Source organism: Haemaphysalis longicornis, unplaced genomic scaffold (assembly GCF_048455015.1).
Source record: "Haemaphysalis longicornis isolate Haplotype H1 unplaced genomic scaffold, Haemaphysalis longicornis Haplotype H1 scaffold_1, whole genome shotgun sequence".
In the NCBI taxonomy this organism is placed as follows: Eukaryota; Metazoa; Arthropoda; class Arachnida; order Ixodida; family Ixodidae; genus Haemaphysalis; species Haemaphysalis longicornis.
In genome coordinates, this window is record NW_027526203.1 from 448,773,797 (window position 1) to 448,790,840 (window position 17,044).

General features: G+C 49.5%; 1 protein-coding gene across 1 annotated transcript; it reads left to right on the top strand.

Moving 5' to 3' along the window:
* Positions 1–529: 529 nt before the first annotated feature.
* Positions 530–1,922, top strand: LOC144162337 (uncharacterized). The gene is made up of 3 exons (XM_077692833.1): positions 530–666; positions 874–928; positions 984–1,922. The coding sequence occupies exons 1-3, from the start codon at positions 530–532 to the stop codon at positions 1,920–1,922; spliced, it is 1,131 nt and encodes a 376-aa protein (XP_077548959.1).
* The last annotated feature ends 15,122 nt before the right edge of the window (positions 1,923–17,044 follow it).

The following is a 17,044-nucleotide window of genomic DNA, read 5'->3' on the forward strand; positions in this document are numbered from 1 at the left end:
AACGTATACGATATTACAGGATCGGAGCAGCCAATCCCTTCGCCATCTTTTTCCTCTGCTGCTGCAGTTAAGCTGCTGTTTTCAAGTTTGTGACAATAATAAAAATTGAAGAAAACTCAGTGAGCAAGACGTGGCGTTTGTATTACGCAAAACCCCAAGAAATAAACACAATAGACACAGAGGACAGACTAACAACGGGAAAGGTCAGCTAAGCCTCGGCGAAAATGCCATATTTCTAATACAAGAAAAATCACAGTACGCGGTGGTCACGAGCAGGGGTCCGTGGCACCTCACCTCCCGGGAGCTTAGTCGAGGCTTGGCGGCGTCGTGCGGCCTGGTCATGCGTCCAATTCTCCGGCGGCCCGGCGCGTTCCGAGCTCCCGCTCTCGTCGCGAACACACCTCTCTTGGACTCACCGCAGTCCGCTTTGGTGACCGGAGAATACGACTGGCTTCCATAGGAGAGGGCCCAGGGGTTGCGGTTGTGGATTGGCACTGGGACGTAGCACGGGTTCGAACGCACGGCCACCATGCGTCCCGGTACCAATCCTTACGGCATCTGTTCTTCCTCCCCGGGATCCCGGGCCGCTGTCGCTGGCAGCTCCTTGTTGGCCGGCGCCCGGTGCCCTCCTGTTGTCACCATGGAGCGCTCGGCGCAGTATCCCAGGTGAATGACCTTGCAAATCGGACGTCGACGACGACGACGACGATGATGATGATGATGATGGTGATGATGATGCTCTCTAGGTGTTGCGCTCGTACCCAGCCGAGCGCGTCTTGGTTAACGTTTTCTTTCTTCTTCCGCTTCATCTCCTGATATTGTATATAATGTGAACATTCAACATTGGACGTGATGTATTTCGCGCTCTTCCAGAACCTACAGCAGCAGCCACTTCGGTCTTCACAAGGCATACCAGATGAGGATTTTCGCAAGTAAGTAGTTTCGATTTTCGCCGTTTGTCGCGAACCGTGCTCGTGACCCAGGCGTGGAGCGTGGCATGCTCCTCGTGGAACGTGGCATTTTTGTGGAACAAGCTGCCGCACCGGCAACGCAGCGACGAACTAGCTATGGCGTCTCGGCGCAACCTCCGACAGAACCCTCAGCCACGAGTGAAACGTGAACAGAGAACGTCCACTGCAACACGAAAGGCCAGAGATGGCGTGGTCGTGCAAGCTACCGCCATCCCCCAGTTCTCAGGCGCCGACACCAGAACTATCAGCGAGCTCCGGCTCAAGCTCGATGACGTGTGTCGGGAGTTGAAGGTAATTAAGGACGCCCTGGATGACCTTGAAGATATACGAAACACGGTGAGTGCGCTCCAGGAGACGGTCAGAGTCGAGATGAAGAAAATGCGAGAGGAGTCAGCAGCAATCAGCAAGCGCATCCTGATGAAGGTCGACAAGATACACCATTATCTGACGGGCGAAAGCGAGCCCGCCAAGGACCAGCCCCGTTGGAGCAAGTTCGAGTGGCGTGTGGAGAACTTCTCCAAGCTCAAGGAGCAGATGCTCGGTGGTAAGGCCAAGTATTTCTACAGCGAAAACTTCTACGTGGGCAGCCATGGCTACAAGATGCACCTGGGCGCCACTCTCGCCGAGAAGAACTGCAAGGGCAAGGTCTGCCTGAGCGTCTACACGTACATCACCAGGGGCCCCTACGACCGGACGCTGCAGTGGCCGTACAGGAGGCGCAGCACCTTCGTCGTGGTCGACCAAAAGACCAACCACCATCACAAGGTGGCCGAGATGGTGCCCCAGGAGCTGGGCCGCAAGCAGGAGCACTGCTTCCGAAGGCCCAAGAGCGGCCCCAACGAGGGCATCGGGTTCACGTCCCTGATATCTCTGGAAGACCTGGAGGACCCGGAGAAAGGATACCTCTTCAAGGACTCCATCCTCATCCACTTCATCACCTCCGACGTGTGAGGCAGACCTCCGTTCCGATGCTGACTTGTAGCGACGCGGACAAGGGGCTAGAAGCTGCCGTTGAAGTGTCACCAACCCTGTTGTTCCTGTTAAGTTTGGAGCGAGCGAACTAAGAAGGGAGGAGAAACACTGAGACTTGATGACAAGGTTACGGGAGCGGTGATGCATATCGTGAGGACTGAAACTTCATTTTCTTTTTTTTTTTCCTTGTGCCCTCTTCTAGTGAACCTTTTCTCTTTTTTAAGAACTGGGCATGCCATTACTAAAGCGGTTTTGCATTCTCACATATCGTCGTGCAACGCTTCTTACTTCGGGTGATAGATTGGCTTGTTGGAACATCTTTGTTTGTGAGGTAGTGAAGGGCGAAGGTCGGGGCCAGAACTTAAATACAACGTAAGGTGCTCATTCCCTTTTCTTGTGTGTGTGGGAGTGTTCTCGTTTTATGTTCAGCGTCTCGTACTTTTTCTACTCGTAATTTGAGTAAGGAATCTATGCTTTAGTCAAAGTGACATGGTGCAAATGTGAAACAGCAGGGAGACTATAGCGCAAAAATATCTAGCGCGTGATAGTTCTTCCGTTGTTCTTAATTAGAATATCTTCTTTCTAGAATATATATCCTCGTTTTAATGAATGCCGTTTTCTTAAGAATAAAAATATATATCTCATGGATTTTTGGGACAAGCCTGCAAGCATATGTCTCTTTTGATTACAATATGTCTTCTTCAACAGGCCCATATTTCTGCCACAATGTCAGAAGCGTTCGCGGGTGTCCTATGTACAACCCTGCCATTGAATGTATACTTGGAGCTGTACAACTATCCATTATCTTGGTATTTTGTTCATAAGGTAAAAAAAAAGCCCTGTTCACTGGCCTACTTGGTAGCTTACAGGCCTATTCTCCATCAGTTAAGGTATTTATGCTTTAACGTTGTTCTGAGCAGGACGCTTTGCAGTTGTGTTTTACACCCGGTAACCCCTTCCCCCTCCCCCCAAAAATTATTTTAGGCGCACATACAACTTACAAGCACAATAAATATTTCACATAGAGATACTTGTGAGTTATTTTTAGTATAGCGCGATACATTTTCCTGAATTCTACCGTGGTGGTACTAATATAGTGAAGCATTGGCCTTCAAGAGTATTGCCTACATTACTTATTTTGACTTGATATTGGCCCAGTTTTTAAAAAATTACTCCCACCTCCCCTCGCGGGAACCCCTGTGTAGATGCGACGCATAGGGCGTTCCGTTGTTGTTCCCGTTAGATTGATTCTCCCATCGCGTGAAACGTGCCGTGAACCCCCTGCCGTGGCTATGACGCAACGTGGCGCGGCTATGACGCAACACAATCCAACACAATCCACTTTAATCCAATCCAATCCAAATCCAATCCAATCCAAATCCAAGCCAAGCCAAGCCAATCCAATCGAATCGAATCTAATCCAATGCCCCTCGCGAAAGAGTGTTCGCTATCGGAGAGGAGAGGGGGTGAGCGGCGGAGAGCGCAGCTCGCGCGGCGAGGAGAATGGGGGAGGGGTGTGGACGGACAACGACAACGCCGTATGGAAAGACAAGGCGAGTGAATGAGATGCCGTCGCATCTAAAAGCGCCTTTTTGCTAGACATGCTTCGTGCCGCGTGCTTCGTATACGCCCTTCTTGGCTGTGCAGTGAAGGCTGATGGTCTTGTTCAGGCGTTCGGCGGGTCCGTTCGTTTGGAGATGGTATGTTGTGGTCCTTCGGGAGCCATGTCCCGGTATCGACATGGTAAAAAGCGCACTAGACGGGGACAGAAGAAGAGAAAGTTCTTCTGTCCCCGTCTACTGCGCTTTTTACCATGTCGAAGTCGTATCGCCAACTAGCCAAAATTTCTGCGTTGAAGTTTCCCGGCTGCGTAGGGTGCCTTGCATGAACTATGCTGTGAAGGCCGTCCCGGGGGCTGTGATATGACCACTTTCGGGGCGCCATGACGTAGCAATCTTTGTGGGCGAAGCATCTTTCGAATGCTTGTCAGACCCCTTAGGAAGACCGCCGGTTTACACCTATAGCGTGTGAGGTTGTCTGTGGATACAGTTACCCACTTGTTCACGACGGGACAAAGAAGTCTGTTCCGATCTCCTGGAAGGTCTTGGTGGTGCGGTGATGGGCTGCAGAAGCTCGACTGGCCTCGTGTGCGGCGTTTTCCGCCTGTGGCAGCCCCGGGAGCTCCGGATGGAGTGGGTGACGTGGGATGTAGGGCGGGGCCAGTAGTATTTTGTTTTGATCCTCCCTAGCGTGCGTGCCATGGCGAGGGGCCCTGAAGATGGATCGTTCTGCCAAAAGTTCGTTCCGTAGAACAGTCGGGATGACGAGAAGGCACTCGTTCTCGTTTGGAGGTCGAAGGTTTTCTTCACGATGGCGAAATTTTTGAGGCAGCATGCAGGTAAGTCGATGATGTCGCGCAACTCGTGTTCGGAGCGCTGCTGTGCGGCTGGGTGACTCTCTGTCACGACGCCGAAAAACGCACCGTCTTCCTCCGAGTCCTGTGGCCCTGCCTCTACCGGTGCGTGTGATAGGCAGTCGGCGTCCCAATATTTCCGGCCTAATTTCGAAGCCATGGTGACGCGGAATTCCTGCAGACGCAGGCTCCGTTTTCGCTCCAGTTACATGTGCTTGCGGTGGCCACACGGTTCCTCTCCACCTGGCTCCGCTGGTAGGAGAGGCCGGAACTTATAAGCTGTGCCACCCACTGCCCGTGTGTTCTCAGGAGTGACAATCCAGCGCGCAAAAACACGGCACAAAAATTAGACAGGACTGGCAGGACTTTTTTGACAGGTTAGACAGGACTTTTTTGTGCCGTGTTTTTGCGCGCTGGATTGTCAATCATGAACATTCACCAACTCGCCCAAATCACAGTCCTCTTGTTCTCAGGAGATAAGAAGGGAGGAGTTGCGTTAGTTGACACTCCCATACTAGACACTATAAAGTACCATGGTGGCGGCAGATTTTACACGACACGGGGGGCAGGGCCGGGTACACGACATGGAGTAGACTATTATTGGTGTAGACTTTGTAGTCGTCGGAAGTTTTCTTCGGTTCTCAATAGCTGCGGATGGGGTTCTGATAATCCGCCTTTTTCATTGCGCTGTGGCGGACTCTGGTGACGCCGCCGAGAAGCGATATGGCAGGGGTGCAAGTGGGCTGCCACTGCAGCGGAAGGGGAATCAGGGCTGCGTTGCTGGTGTTTATTTGTTTCACGTGAATTGTATTGCCCACCTAAAGCTGCAAAAAGAATAACTATGCTGGAAGACGTACGTTTTCAACGTGGGAAACATCCTAACAAGCGTGCGACGCTCGTTTCTTTTTGCAGCAGTTCCGCAAGTGTCAGTACCGGAGGGCGGCTTCCTGAGGCTGTGGAAGCGATGCTCGCACGTCATTGTTTTTTTCTAGCGCTTAAAAGAGATGGGAGGGGGACATGGGTATCTTTACGACAGCAGCATAAACGCAGGCCCTTAATGTGGCCTTTATACAAATCAGTGCTTGAAACTGGTATGTGGATATCAGCGATGCAAAATATTCTGTTTCTTATCATAACGAGCATAACGAGTTTTCTGTTTCTTATCATAACGAGCATAATGCATGTGCAGATTACTTTTGTAAGCGTCTTGACCGAAGAAAGCGAAGTCCAAATCAACCGAAGTCCCGACGTATCTCAGAAAATTGCTTTTTGGGGTGCATTTTTATTCGTAGGCGCACTTGTTCATCGTAGTCGCACTATTACATTTTCTTCTTTAGAGGAACTGTCAGTTTGAAAAGTTAGTATTGGTTCATTCCTTTTAAACAGCGGCAATATCACGGGCGAAAAAAGTGGTGCACGGAACTACATTTCTACTGAAATCGCAAGCTCCTCGTCATTTGGATGAATACATTTCCCAGCAGTGGAGGGCTGTATGGAGATTACAACGAGAAAAAATACATCATTTTCCGCAAGCATGTCAGGACAAAAAAAAAAGAAAGAAAAGGAGACCTCCAAGCGCATTCGAACCACCACATTCGAGCAGGCCGGTGTTTCTCAGGCTCTAGACCACTCGGCCACGGCGCCGCAAACGACCGTTCTCGAATACCGCGGACACAAAGCCATGGTTTAGCTCATACTTTTGCACCTCTCTAAAAAAGTTTTTTTATAGTATTGCTGGCGCAGAAACTAATCATCATTTTTTGAATAGCACTTGTCCACAGAGCGTCACTTACTCTACGTTACTTATTAAGCCAGGAAATACGATAGCAAATCTTAGCTCGCAAGCAGATCACGAGTCCACCAGTCGAAAAAAAATGTGCTCTTCGTACTTCTGTATCGCGCTTTACGACAGAAACATTGGTTGATTTTGATTCTCCGTTTCGTAGATGAACTTGAGTAACCCATCTTCTGGACTTAACATGCCTTACATTTTCTACAAGCGTGCCAGACGTGTACGCATATGGAGCTTCGGTTAAGCGACGTTAGAGAAGCGTCTCTAGCCACGACATACGGATCGCATACATAGTGTGAAGGCACGTTCGCTTCGTTGACCTTACGGAGTTTATTACGCTCTACGAACTAACAAAATAGAGGCACATTCGTCGTGGCTCGAATCTAATCCGGCCTACTGGCCGCCTTGGTCAACGAGCCTGTCGTACTACGGCAACTTTCGCGGCCGGTGTGTTCGTATCGTCGTCGGAGTAATATGACAAGACGATCTCTGCATTTGGCGTAACAGCAGGTTATCGTCACCGGCGGTGTGAATGCCTGGTGGGACTGCGATGGGAAGCAGAATGGGGCGTTCATGCATGGTGCCGTGGCGGAGAGCTCCTATTTGTTCACTTTCGTTTAGGGGCTGGCGTGTGTCGATAGAAACGAAAATTTCACCCTTCATGTTATGGTTTGGCCGACAGTTGCATTTGTAAAACGTACTGCATTTTGTTTTCTCGATGGGGGCCAAACCCGGCCGCATGCTTTCACTACAGGAGCTCAGTAACAGCCGCAGAAAGCAGTGGAATCACCGCGGAGCAGATCGGCCGACCCCTGCAAGGCTGTTTCCGGCCTCCCCCGCCAGGGCCATGGGCATGCGCAGTAGCGTTGTGAAAGGGGCGGATTGTTGGCGCTGGAGCTGGTAGCGGGTGAGTATATCCGCGTATTTTCTAGGCGCGCACTCGATGGTGTCTTGAGCTTGGTATACGCTCCCTCTGGGAAACGCCCTGGTGTGTATGGGCGTGGACAACGACATGTGCGGCCTCGTTTCCTTCGAGTAATAGGGCATCAGACAATAAGTAATTCCGGACGCTGCTTCATTTGTATTGTGACTACTGGGCGGAATATGTCATTTTAAGAAACTAATAAAATGGGCACTCAAGAATGTCCTCTACTATATTGCACATTACAACAGCAGTGATGTTTGCTATTTCTACTTCGTTCATTACATAACGAATCCTGCCTGTACAATAGTTTTCCGTCGGAATATTGCACGTGCCAGCGTGAGCCACAGTGCACGTCACTTTGGGCAGACCCAAATATTCTCAAGAATATATGGGAGATTGGGCCAAACTTGCGTTATAGGATCGCATGGTCTTTTGCGTGGACACACATGTATACAGTAGTCCGGCATCGAGCAGATGAACGTTTGAGGTGCTGTGAAACAAAATTTATTCTGTTCTCGTTTTTTTTTTTTTTTTTTCAGACAATAAACGTTTATTTCCTTCTCGTTTCTTTCGTTTCTTCTCGTTTTCTCCTTTTTAATTCTACGCCGGCGGCGTACAATACCAGCAAAAAACATTTGATGCATAGTTTTTTGAGACAATAATCAACATTTGTTTACGAGTATGCGGGAGAAGGATAAACTTTATTTGAGCAGAGTAGGGGCTGTTGTATTTCTTCTTTTGGAAGGGCGGCGGGGTGTCCTAGTGTGGGTGGCCCGGGCCCTGGGCAGCCCCTGTAGACCAGAGTGCCAGCTCCTGCCGGTTCCCAGGCTGGGAACTGGCCAGTGTCGTGCCTTGCTGCCTGTGGGAGGAATTGTGGATGTGGAGAAGGGGAATCATCATAAAATACGGCCATCGAAGCGGAGCTTCAGAACATGGCAGGGGCCCCTTCACTGAGATCTGCTCGAGTCTACATAGGGGAGACAACGTTCGTTTCAGGGAGGATGCGGGTCAAAATACCAAAACTGATCCATCCCCTCCGTGCGCCGTGTCAGCAGAACCCGATGTAGCATTACGCCTAGTCATAATTATCGGTATCCGCTATTTCCAAGTAGAACGTCGAATAGCAACCATTTCTTGTCAAGCAAAAACGCAGAGAATTAAAAAGATGCTACAGAAAAAAATTCGGCAAGCTCCCTAAACACGAAAAATAACAAAATAGCCGAGCTATAGCTTTACATATTCGTAGCAGTCCTAATGGACCACTACCCGCCCGAAAGAGTAATTTTCTAAACGCAACGGGTAGCACAGAGTCATCTACAGCATTAAAAAGAGCGCATCCAGGGAAGGCAAGAGTTAGAATGAAGAACTCGTATTTCATTCGTGATGTTCATTGTGGCCGGGGGCTGCACCAACGGCGGAATTTTCGTAGCCGCATCATTACGTGCACACAGCGTCGCTGCGCTTCGCCCCACGGCAGCTCCCGCTTTCACCGGCGTCATCGAGCCCTTCGGCGCACTTTAGGAACCCTTTAACGGGGATACAGTGGCTTTCTCTCGGCTCCAGTGGCTTCCCGCGGCCTTTGTCGAACGCGGCACAAAGAAATGACCCGCTAACGGCCACAGAAACGGGTCTATAACGGTGATTGCACTTTGGTGATTGCGCCCCCTCGCAATAACGTGCTGGGCAACCCACAAAAGGGTTGGCGCAATGCCGCCGGTTCTTGGATTTCCCCCGATCTCCCGGGCAATCCGACACCACTTGCACGAAAAATGAAGAAACATTTCAGAGCAAGCAGCGCTTCAATACACACCGAATATTGCCGGGGAAGAGAATATCAGTAACTGTAGTCAACCAACAAGCCAAACGGGACGCATGAATGTCGCAGCCACAGCCGAGCGCTGTTATTTTTCCCGACTTCATCGCCCATGGCCTGGTATTCATCGTACCTGTTCCCGTATTCGCAGGCCTTTTACAGCACGGGCGTCGAATTTTCAAGGGACACTGAAGTGATTTGTAACCATTGAGGGATTACTAGCGCAAATTGTAGTCTGGAGTCTCTAGGCCATGTTTTGGCCACTCTCGCTGCGTTTACGCAACGTTATTCAGTAAAAAAATCAATTAAAAAATGCTGTCATCCTCTCTGCATCCTCCTTGCAGATTCCCTATGACGTTTCGTATGACGTCAAAACGAGATGGCTTGGCCTGACTGCTCTACTGCACGGCTCGCCGACCCTCCGGCCGAATCAGTCGGCCCAATTTTTAGCCGGCCGGCCGCCGACGGGTCGTCGCAATTCGCTTGCTCAGTTGAAACTAAGCCACGGCACGTTTGTACCTGGAGGAATGTGACTTTAGTTTGTTAGTTTTTACACTGCATCAAGCTTTAAGTCCAACTCGCTCAACACAAGCGCACATGCGACGCTTCGCTTACTGGTACGCTAGTAGAAAAAAAAATGAAGGAAGCTCACACTAATGCGTAAGACAATTGAAGGTAGTGAAGCTGTACGCAACAGTATCGTATTTCCCCTCTTTTAGCCTCACGTCATTCCTCGCCGCTGTACGACGAACCACTGAATGTTCGTCTTCCTCTATCGCACACGGTTCTGCGCCGCACGTGGCATCGTGGCCGTCCTTAGTGGCACGCGCTTATCGCTGCGGCGGTTGCCTTCTTGCCCTTCTCTGCCACCCCCTGCGCGTGACGGGTACCGCGCACGTCTCCTTTCCCTCTTCACCTATCTCGCCTCGTTATCGGGCTGCTGCTCCGTGCCGGGCGCTCTCGGAAGGGGGTTTGATTTAACCTCTAGTGCTCAAGGGCAAAACTGGTCACCCCGCGAAGACTGCTTGAGGTAGAGTAGTGTAGCTTGCGCTACAAAAATCTAAGGGGAACTGAAAGCGGGAGAAGAGTCAGCGAAGTTCATATAGGTACGAAGAAATTAAAATCAACCAAAACTTTTATCATACAGCGTAAAACCAAGGTTCGGGAAGCACTTTTCGCGCTGGGTGAACTAGCCCAGCGGTCAGCAGCACGACCACACATTTGCGAACACTTTTCTGCCTGGGATATGCAGTCGGTAGAGATGAGATAACTGTGAAAACTTGGGGGCGCTTAGCGCACGAGCGCTATTCAAGAAATAGTATTCTAAGGTTCTTGGAATGCAAAACTAAATAACAATGTAAACTGGCTGTACATTAATCGTTCGGAGCGGCTGTGTTTTTACAATGTCAAGATGGAAACAGCGCATCAGCCTTTGGCCGAGGTACTTCAATTTCCGGACACGAAGAAAATACTTACAAGACCGTCCTTCGCCGTCTCCCGACTGGAACCGTGGTTTTGAACGCGGTTTTTCTCTATGCTGATCTCAAAGGTCGACCGTACCGCGCTCCTGTCTTCAGGGATGCTCTTGCTCGAGTCATGGATCTCAACGACATTATTAGCATTAGCCAATGCCGGATGAGCTATGTATGGATGGTAACGTGCGTCAGTGCTCTTGCGAAGCAGAAGCTTGTAGACCTCGGAAATTTCACCGTGAAGTCCTTAAAGTGTATGGTGTTTGATCCGGACTCACGAGAGGTTAAGGCAAATTCTAAGCCACTGTAGTTACCCCGCCACATAGAGAACCGACGAATTGTGAAAGCGTTGGAACCGTACGGCACTGTCCAGTATGTAACCCGGAAGCTTTGGTGCTGCCCTGGAATGGACCACACGGAAACTTCCAACCGGGACGTCTGCCTTACGTTTAGAGAAGGTGCCTCTGTAAGCAGTATCTCGCACATTTTAGACGTCTATGGGATCCAGAGCTTAGTACTCATTCCGGGAAGGCCACCCCTATGCCTTCGCCATAGCAGGGTTGGGCAAGTGAGTCGGCGGTGCCGTACGCCTCGGTGCTACCGTTTCCGGCGCAATGGACATACGGTGGAAAAGTGATTGATTATAGGGTTTAACGCGCCGACGCAACGCAGGCGATGAGGCGCGCCGTAGTGGAGGGCTCCGGATTAATTTTGACCACCTCGGTATCTTTAACGTGCGCCGAAATGTCGTACACACGGGCGTTTTTGCTTTTGGCCTCCATCAGAAAAGTGGCCGCCGCGGCCGGGAATAAAGAACCGCTCCCCTCATCTCGCCAGTTCTGCGAAGGAGGTGATAACCATGCAGGCGTGTGCGCGTATGCGGTGTAACCCGCTTGCGCACAAATCACTTAGCGACACATTGGTTTTTGGCGCCCCTTAGGCGGTGCAACGGCAGGCTGGAGCCCGCATTTCTGACGGTTGCAAAACGTTTGCGACCTCGCGCAAGTCGGATTTAACCTCGCGCAAGTGGAATGTTTAAAAAAACAAAAAAAAAACAAGAAGACCTCCTTGGGGGGAGGAGGGCGATCACCCCCCCCCCCCCCCCTTTCCCTTGGGACCGCCACTGTGTTAGGACAATATTTTTTACTGCATGGTATCTGCTCGGATCGGTCCACGGGGCTGGCGCGCTCCTCCCATTCCTTGGGAACTGCCGAAACTGAACAATAGTATACTCTTCAATGAACTTTTTCAAGGCACCGTAGCAGCTTGCTTGAAAGATACATTCAAACTTTAAACCTTAGTATTTTATAAAAATGGGACCTTTTTAAGCAAGAGATCAACAACATAGCTATAGAGGCGTCAGCTCGGGCATCCTTTTTGAGACTTCCCATGCGTGAACTCAGCATTTCCTCTATGGAATTACATGTGGCTGAAAGAGCTGAGGCCGGGACATACTGTGAGGAAATATGTAATGTTAAAGCTCAGATGCAGCAGCATATGGCGGAAAAATATCGGTCAGCCCGTGTTCTGCGAAGAACAAGCAGGTTTTTGCAGGAGCCTCAACACGACGCGCATTTGGTGATGGAAGGCAGTCAGCACTAGAAAAAGTTATAGTCGAAATCGAGTATGGTGGCCAATGCTATTCTGATACACGCAGCATATTTTGTTCCCATTATGAGAAACTTTTAATGTCAACACGGGTACCCGTAGTACGCCTGATTTCAATGCATTCCTCCAGTCCTTTGCTAAGCTAAGTGACAATGTGTGGGGTCATGTAGAAGGACCAATTAAGCCCGAAGAAGTGAAAGTTGCCATTTCAAACCTACAAAACCTTAAGTCCCCTGGCCCTGACTGCGTCACTGCGTAGTTCGACCGAAAATTCTCGAGTGTTCTGGCACCTGCCTTGCATGAAGTATTTACGAAGGCCTATGAACTTGAGGTTTTGTCTTCTGCATTTTACAAAGGTTATAACGTATTAATCTCCAAAAATAACAACGCAGAAAAGTTGAAAAGGGTGGATGGCTACAGGCCGATATCATGTGTAACGTGGATTACAAGATAATCGCGAAGGTGCTGGCAAACGGGCTACATATTGCAATCAGAAGTCTGATTAGTTCACACCAGACTTGCGGGATTCAGGGGCGGAGCATTCAGACGAACATCCATATTGCTCGCCCAGTACTACAGTGCGTATCCGATGATGCTGGGCAGATTGCGCTCCTTCAAATCAATCTTGCTAAACCATGTGACAAGGCTAGCCATTCGTTCTTTTTTGCTGTTCTGGAGTCAGCTGGGCTCGGGGAACCCTAGTATAGAGGCGTGTCTCTGTGTTACAAAAGCTGTACGACCGCATTGATCATAAACCGCGAACTCTCAAGACCTATTCCCATTAGATCCTCCATACGGCAAGGTTGCCCGTTATCACCCCTTTTATTCGGTTTGCACCTTGAGCCCCTGTGCATTAACGTTCTCCAAAGCAGTGTCGTTCATGGTTTATCCCTGGCAAACTCTGAAGTCAACGTTTTAGTTTATGCAGATGACTTCGCCTTTTTTGTACGGACAAAAAAAAGTGTTTGGAGGCAATGACGCTGACAGCGGTTTTGCGATGTAAGTGGGGCTGAGGCGAACCTTGTAAGATGAAGAGTTTTTGTAAGGGCTGGTGGGTACGCAACTGCGTCAATATGTAGGCATAACATTGGACTCTGAAACAATGCAGTACCTTGGGGTTCCTCTACATCATATTCGAAAGAGGGCATTTCATTGGTTTTCTGCGCTTACTGTTGTGAAGCGTAAAATGCAGGCATGAATGGGGCGGGAGCTGTGTAATGTATTTCTTGTTTCCAAACCTGTTTATGTTATGCAGGTCCTTAACTGAGCACGAAATAAGGTTCAAGCATTTAATAGAGTCTTGGCTACCTTCGTATGGCGGTCCAAGTGCAAGCCCATGCGCCGCGATAACGTTTTCCTCCCGTTAAAGGGACACTGAAGTGAATTTGTCAAGCTCCCGTTTTTGCTTGCACTGTGTAGACTGGCTCAAATTAGCACACTTTTCATCGTTTTTACGATTGACAAATCGGTAATTATTTTACAAAGCGCGAAAGAAGAAAAACTACCATGCGCGGTTTGCGGCGGCCGCGCAAACTAAGCTGTGACGTTGGGAGGAGGGACGCCGTGATTGGACGATACCCAAGGTTAGCAATCAAACAAGTTTCGGTTTCGGTTTCGGTCTGTAAAACAACATGTTTGACATTCGATGGTGTCGTTGGATGGGCATTCTCAATATCCCAGTTATCGTAGTACCGCGCTTCTGCCATGTTGTCGGCTGTAAAATGCATAAGATAAGCCTCCCAGGACGGCTTGGAATCGTAGCATTCACTATCTGAGGCCTACGCAGTGCATGAACGCCCTCCGCGTCCCCGCAGACGCTCAAATGCATGCGCTTTTCCCCATATTTGGATCTTGCCTCGCTCATGCCTGTATCGTAAAAAGCGTGTTCGCACCAGGCCAAGGGTCTGTTGATTCTGGCCTGTGCCCACTGCCCGCAAGCAGTCGGTGCTTATGGCAACAGCACGCCAACGAGAACTCGCTAGCGCGGCAGTGCCAGCCTGCGCGAGTTCTGTGGACTAGTTCGTGGAGCAATGAACGTTGCGGCCCAAAAAAAGGTGAACTCAGTATAGAAAACATCGGCGAAAAACAAAAAAGTTAACTCATAAAAAAAAAAAGCATGTACCCGCGACGATTCGAACTTGTGACTGGCAAATCACTTGCGATGACATACCAAGCACCCCAGACGACTAGGCCACAGGGGGCCGCCGGCGGCAATGGAAAAGATAAGGTATATAATGTATAAACAGTTTACACTTTTATTTACTTTTAGTATTTCAAGACACTTAGGTGACTATTTGTTGTATTGCGCTCGTGCAGTAAGCGTCCCCCGAGTTTCCACAATAGCTCACGTCTAGCAATTGCATTTCGTAGACGGGAAAGCGTTCGCAGATGCGTAGTCGTGCTGCTGACCGCTCTGCTTGTTCGCTCAGCGCAAAAAAGTGCTTCCCGCACCCTAGTTTTACGCTGTACGGTAAAAATATCAGTTGATTTTATTTCCTTAGTACCTATATTGACTTCGCTCACTCTTCTCCCCCTTCAAGAGGCCTTGTATTTTCCTACTGGCGTACCAGTCAGCGAACCGTCGCATGTGCGCTTGTGCAGCGCTTGTGTGAAGCGACCTTGACTTGGAGCTGGATACAGTGTACAAACTAACGAAGTAAATAAAGGCGCATTCTTCCATTCCCAAACGTGTTGTGGCTTAGTTTCAACTGATCGAGCGAATTGCGACGACCCGTTGGCGGCCGGCGGACTAAACGGTGGGGCGACTGACTCGGTCGCGGAAGGTCGGCGAGCCGTGCAGTAGCGCAGCCAATTGTCAGCTCCTCTCCTGCTGACGTCACAGGAAAACGCCACAGAAAATGGGCGAGCGTAAAGAGAGGAGGACAGCATTTTCGAATTGATTTTTCTACTAAATAAATTCGCGTAAACGCGACAGAGGGGTCGAAACAGGGCACAGAGACTCCGGACTACAGTTTGCGCTCGTAATCCCGCATTGTTTACAAATCACTACAGTGTCCCTTTAAGTTCTGGTGGGGTTGGATTGGTCCATTTTTTTGTACAAATTGGCAGATAATCCATTTTTAAAGATTTTTATTCAGAGTAAATTGAGTTTTAATTTGCCTTGTTCATTTGCTTCAACCCACCTTGGGGCGTTCTTAAAGGAGCCATGAAGAGAAAACAAACGTTTGTTTTATTCGAAAGATTAGGTGTTTCATAGTACCCTAAGCGCTTTCCCGGAAGCAAATGATGCTTTATTCACTGAGAAATAAGACAATTTAAGCCAAAATTTTAAATCTCCCGCTAAATTGCACATTTCGTGTCGTGAACAATGGCGTCATACGCGCCGGTCCATGACACAGATACTTAGTATGTCGACTCCATATAGCACCCACACGCGGGAATCAAACAGGAACCGGAACTCGTGCCGAAACCGAGACGGCGGCCATTTTAAACATAATAGTAAAACCTAGTGCACCCGCAGCCCTAGTCATGGAATCGCCTGATCCGGAGAACAAAACTCTCGCCGAGAAGCTCGGGCTTGCATTTAACAACCTCACACCACTTGAACGCTCAATGCTTCTAAGTGCACGAGCGGCAGGAGTTGTGGGATACGCGGATGGACCGGAAAGCGACCATTCCGCGATAGCCACAACAGACGAACGCCCAGCCGTCGGCACCGCTGCCTCGTCAGCCCCGTCGCGACGGGCGAATACAGACGGGTACGTATGTGCCGTATTTTTATTACGGTTAATAATAGTTGAATTTCAGTAGCAGTATCGCTTATGCCAGTTGGCCGGTATCGTGTATGGAAAGCCGTTCGCGCGAGCTCTCTGCTCCGACCAGAAAGATACGAGCGTCAATGCGCGGTGTGTACGGCATTTTTTCCCCCAAGGTCAGAGCGCTTTGACGGCGATTTGACGAAGTCGGCGACGAGCGCCAGCATGTCCCAGGAGTGAGCTAACGTAAGGGTCCTTGCCGTAATCACTTCCTCGGAAATGAAGCGAGCACACTCGTACTTCCTTTAGCTCACTTTCTCCTCCGTTTGCAAAGTTCACAAAACGTAGCCACTTGCTTCGCCGAGGTTCGTCGTTGGGCAGCACATGAAAGGAGATCTCCTCACCGGCGGGGATGTCGCACTCCCTCGACGATTTGCCCGTACTACATGGGCATTTCAAAACGCAGCAACGAAATTTCATTGTAAAGTACTCGAACAAACTGAAGTTTTCAGTGGTTGTAAACTGGAAAAGAGCTCCTAATACCAGCAGCAATCCAACACCATTCCGAAACTTCTGCGACGACTGTCACTATCTCGTCGCTGCTTGCTGTTCCTTACTCCCCTCATTTCTATTTTTACCTTTGCTGGTTGGCGATATGACGGCCAACCTCCTGTGAAGGGATTACGATACCAAGCAAGGTCGCGGCTGTGCGTGCTGGGACGGTTCGTTGGCCCCGAAGAGCATCGAACCCGAAAATTCGTCTGCGCGACGATGGCGACGGCGAGATGTCGAGTCCGGCTGGCGGTAGTTTCGTACGCATTGGCATACACGCTTGCGTGTTTATTCGGAACTTCAACCGTTTACTCCACCGTTCTTGGTGTCATAAAAGGAATGTGCAGTATGTTTAACGGGCATATAGCTCGCTATGCAAACTGGTAAGCCCTGCCTAACTTGCGTTTGCTTTTGCCGGCCTCCGCCAATCGCAGAGCATTCTCGTGTGACATCATAGGTTCTCTTGCGGGAAATGAGCTGGTGGGTCGCATGGTCATTCCCTTTTTTCCTAATTATGTAGCTTATTTGAGCGAAGTTTGGTTTAAAAGTGGTGTCAGTATGGTTCTAACAAGGCAATTTTTCGAATGAACCACACTTGTGTTTTCTCTTCATGGCTCCTTTAAAGAGGTTGCTGACACTTTAAAGTTTTTTGTTGTGCGTGTTTCTCTCAAGTACATGAACGGTCTCTCCAGGAAGGAACTGACGGGCGTTTTAACTAAAAGATTATTTCCAGTGCCCATTTACCGCCAATCATATCTGATGATTTTAGACAATAGTGTGTTGAAGCGAGTCAAGAAAATCTGCATACAT

What these genes read in the sequence shown, in the direction of transcription:
- LOC144162337 (XM_077692833.1), top strand. Translation starts at nt 530, where the DNA reads ATGCGTCCCGGTACCAATCCTTACGGCATCTGTTCTTCCTCCCCGGGA. An exon ending in CGCTCGGCGCAGTATCCCAG is followed by an intron (nt 667 to 873) that starts GTGAATGACCTT and finishes GCGCTCTTCCAG; the next exon opens with AACCTACAGCAGCAGCCACT. An exon ending in CATACCAGATGAGGATTTTC is followed by an intron (nt 929 to 983) that starts GCAAGTAAGTAG and finishes CTCGTGACCCAG; the next exon opens with GCGTGGAGCGTGGCATGCTC.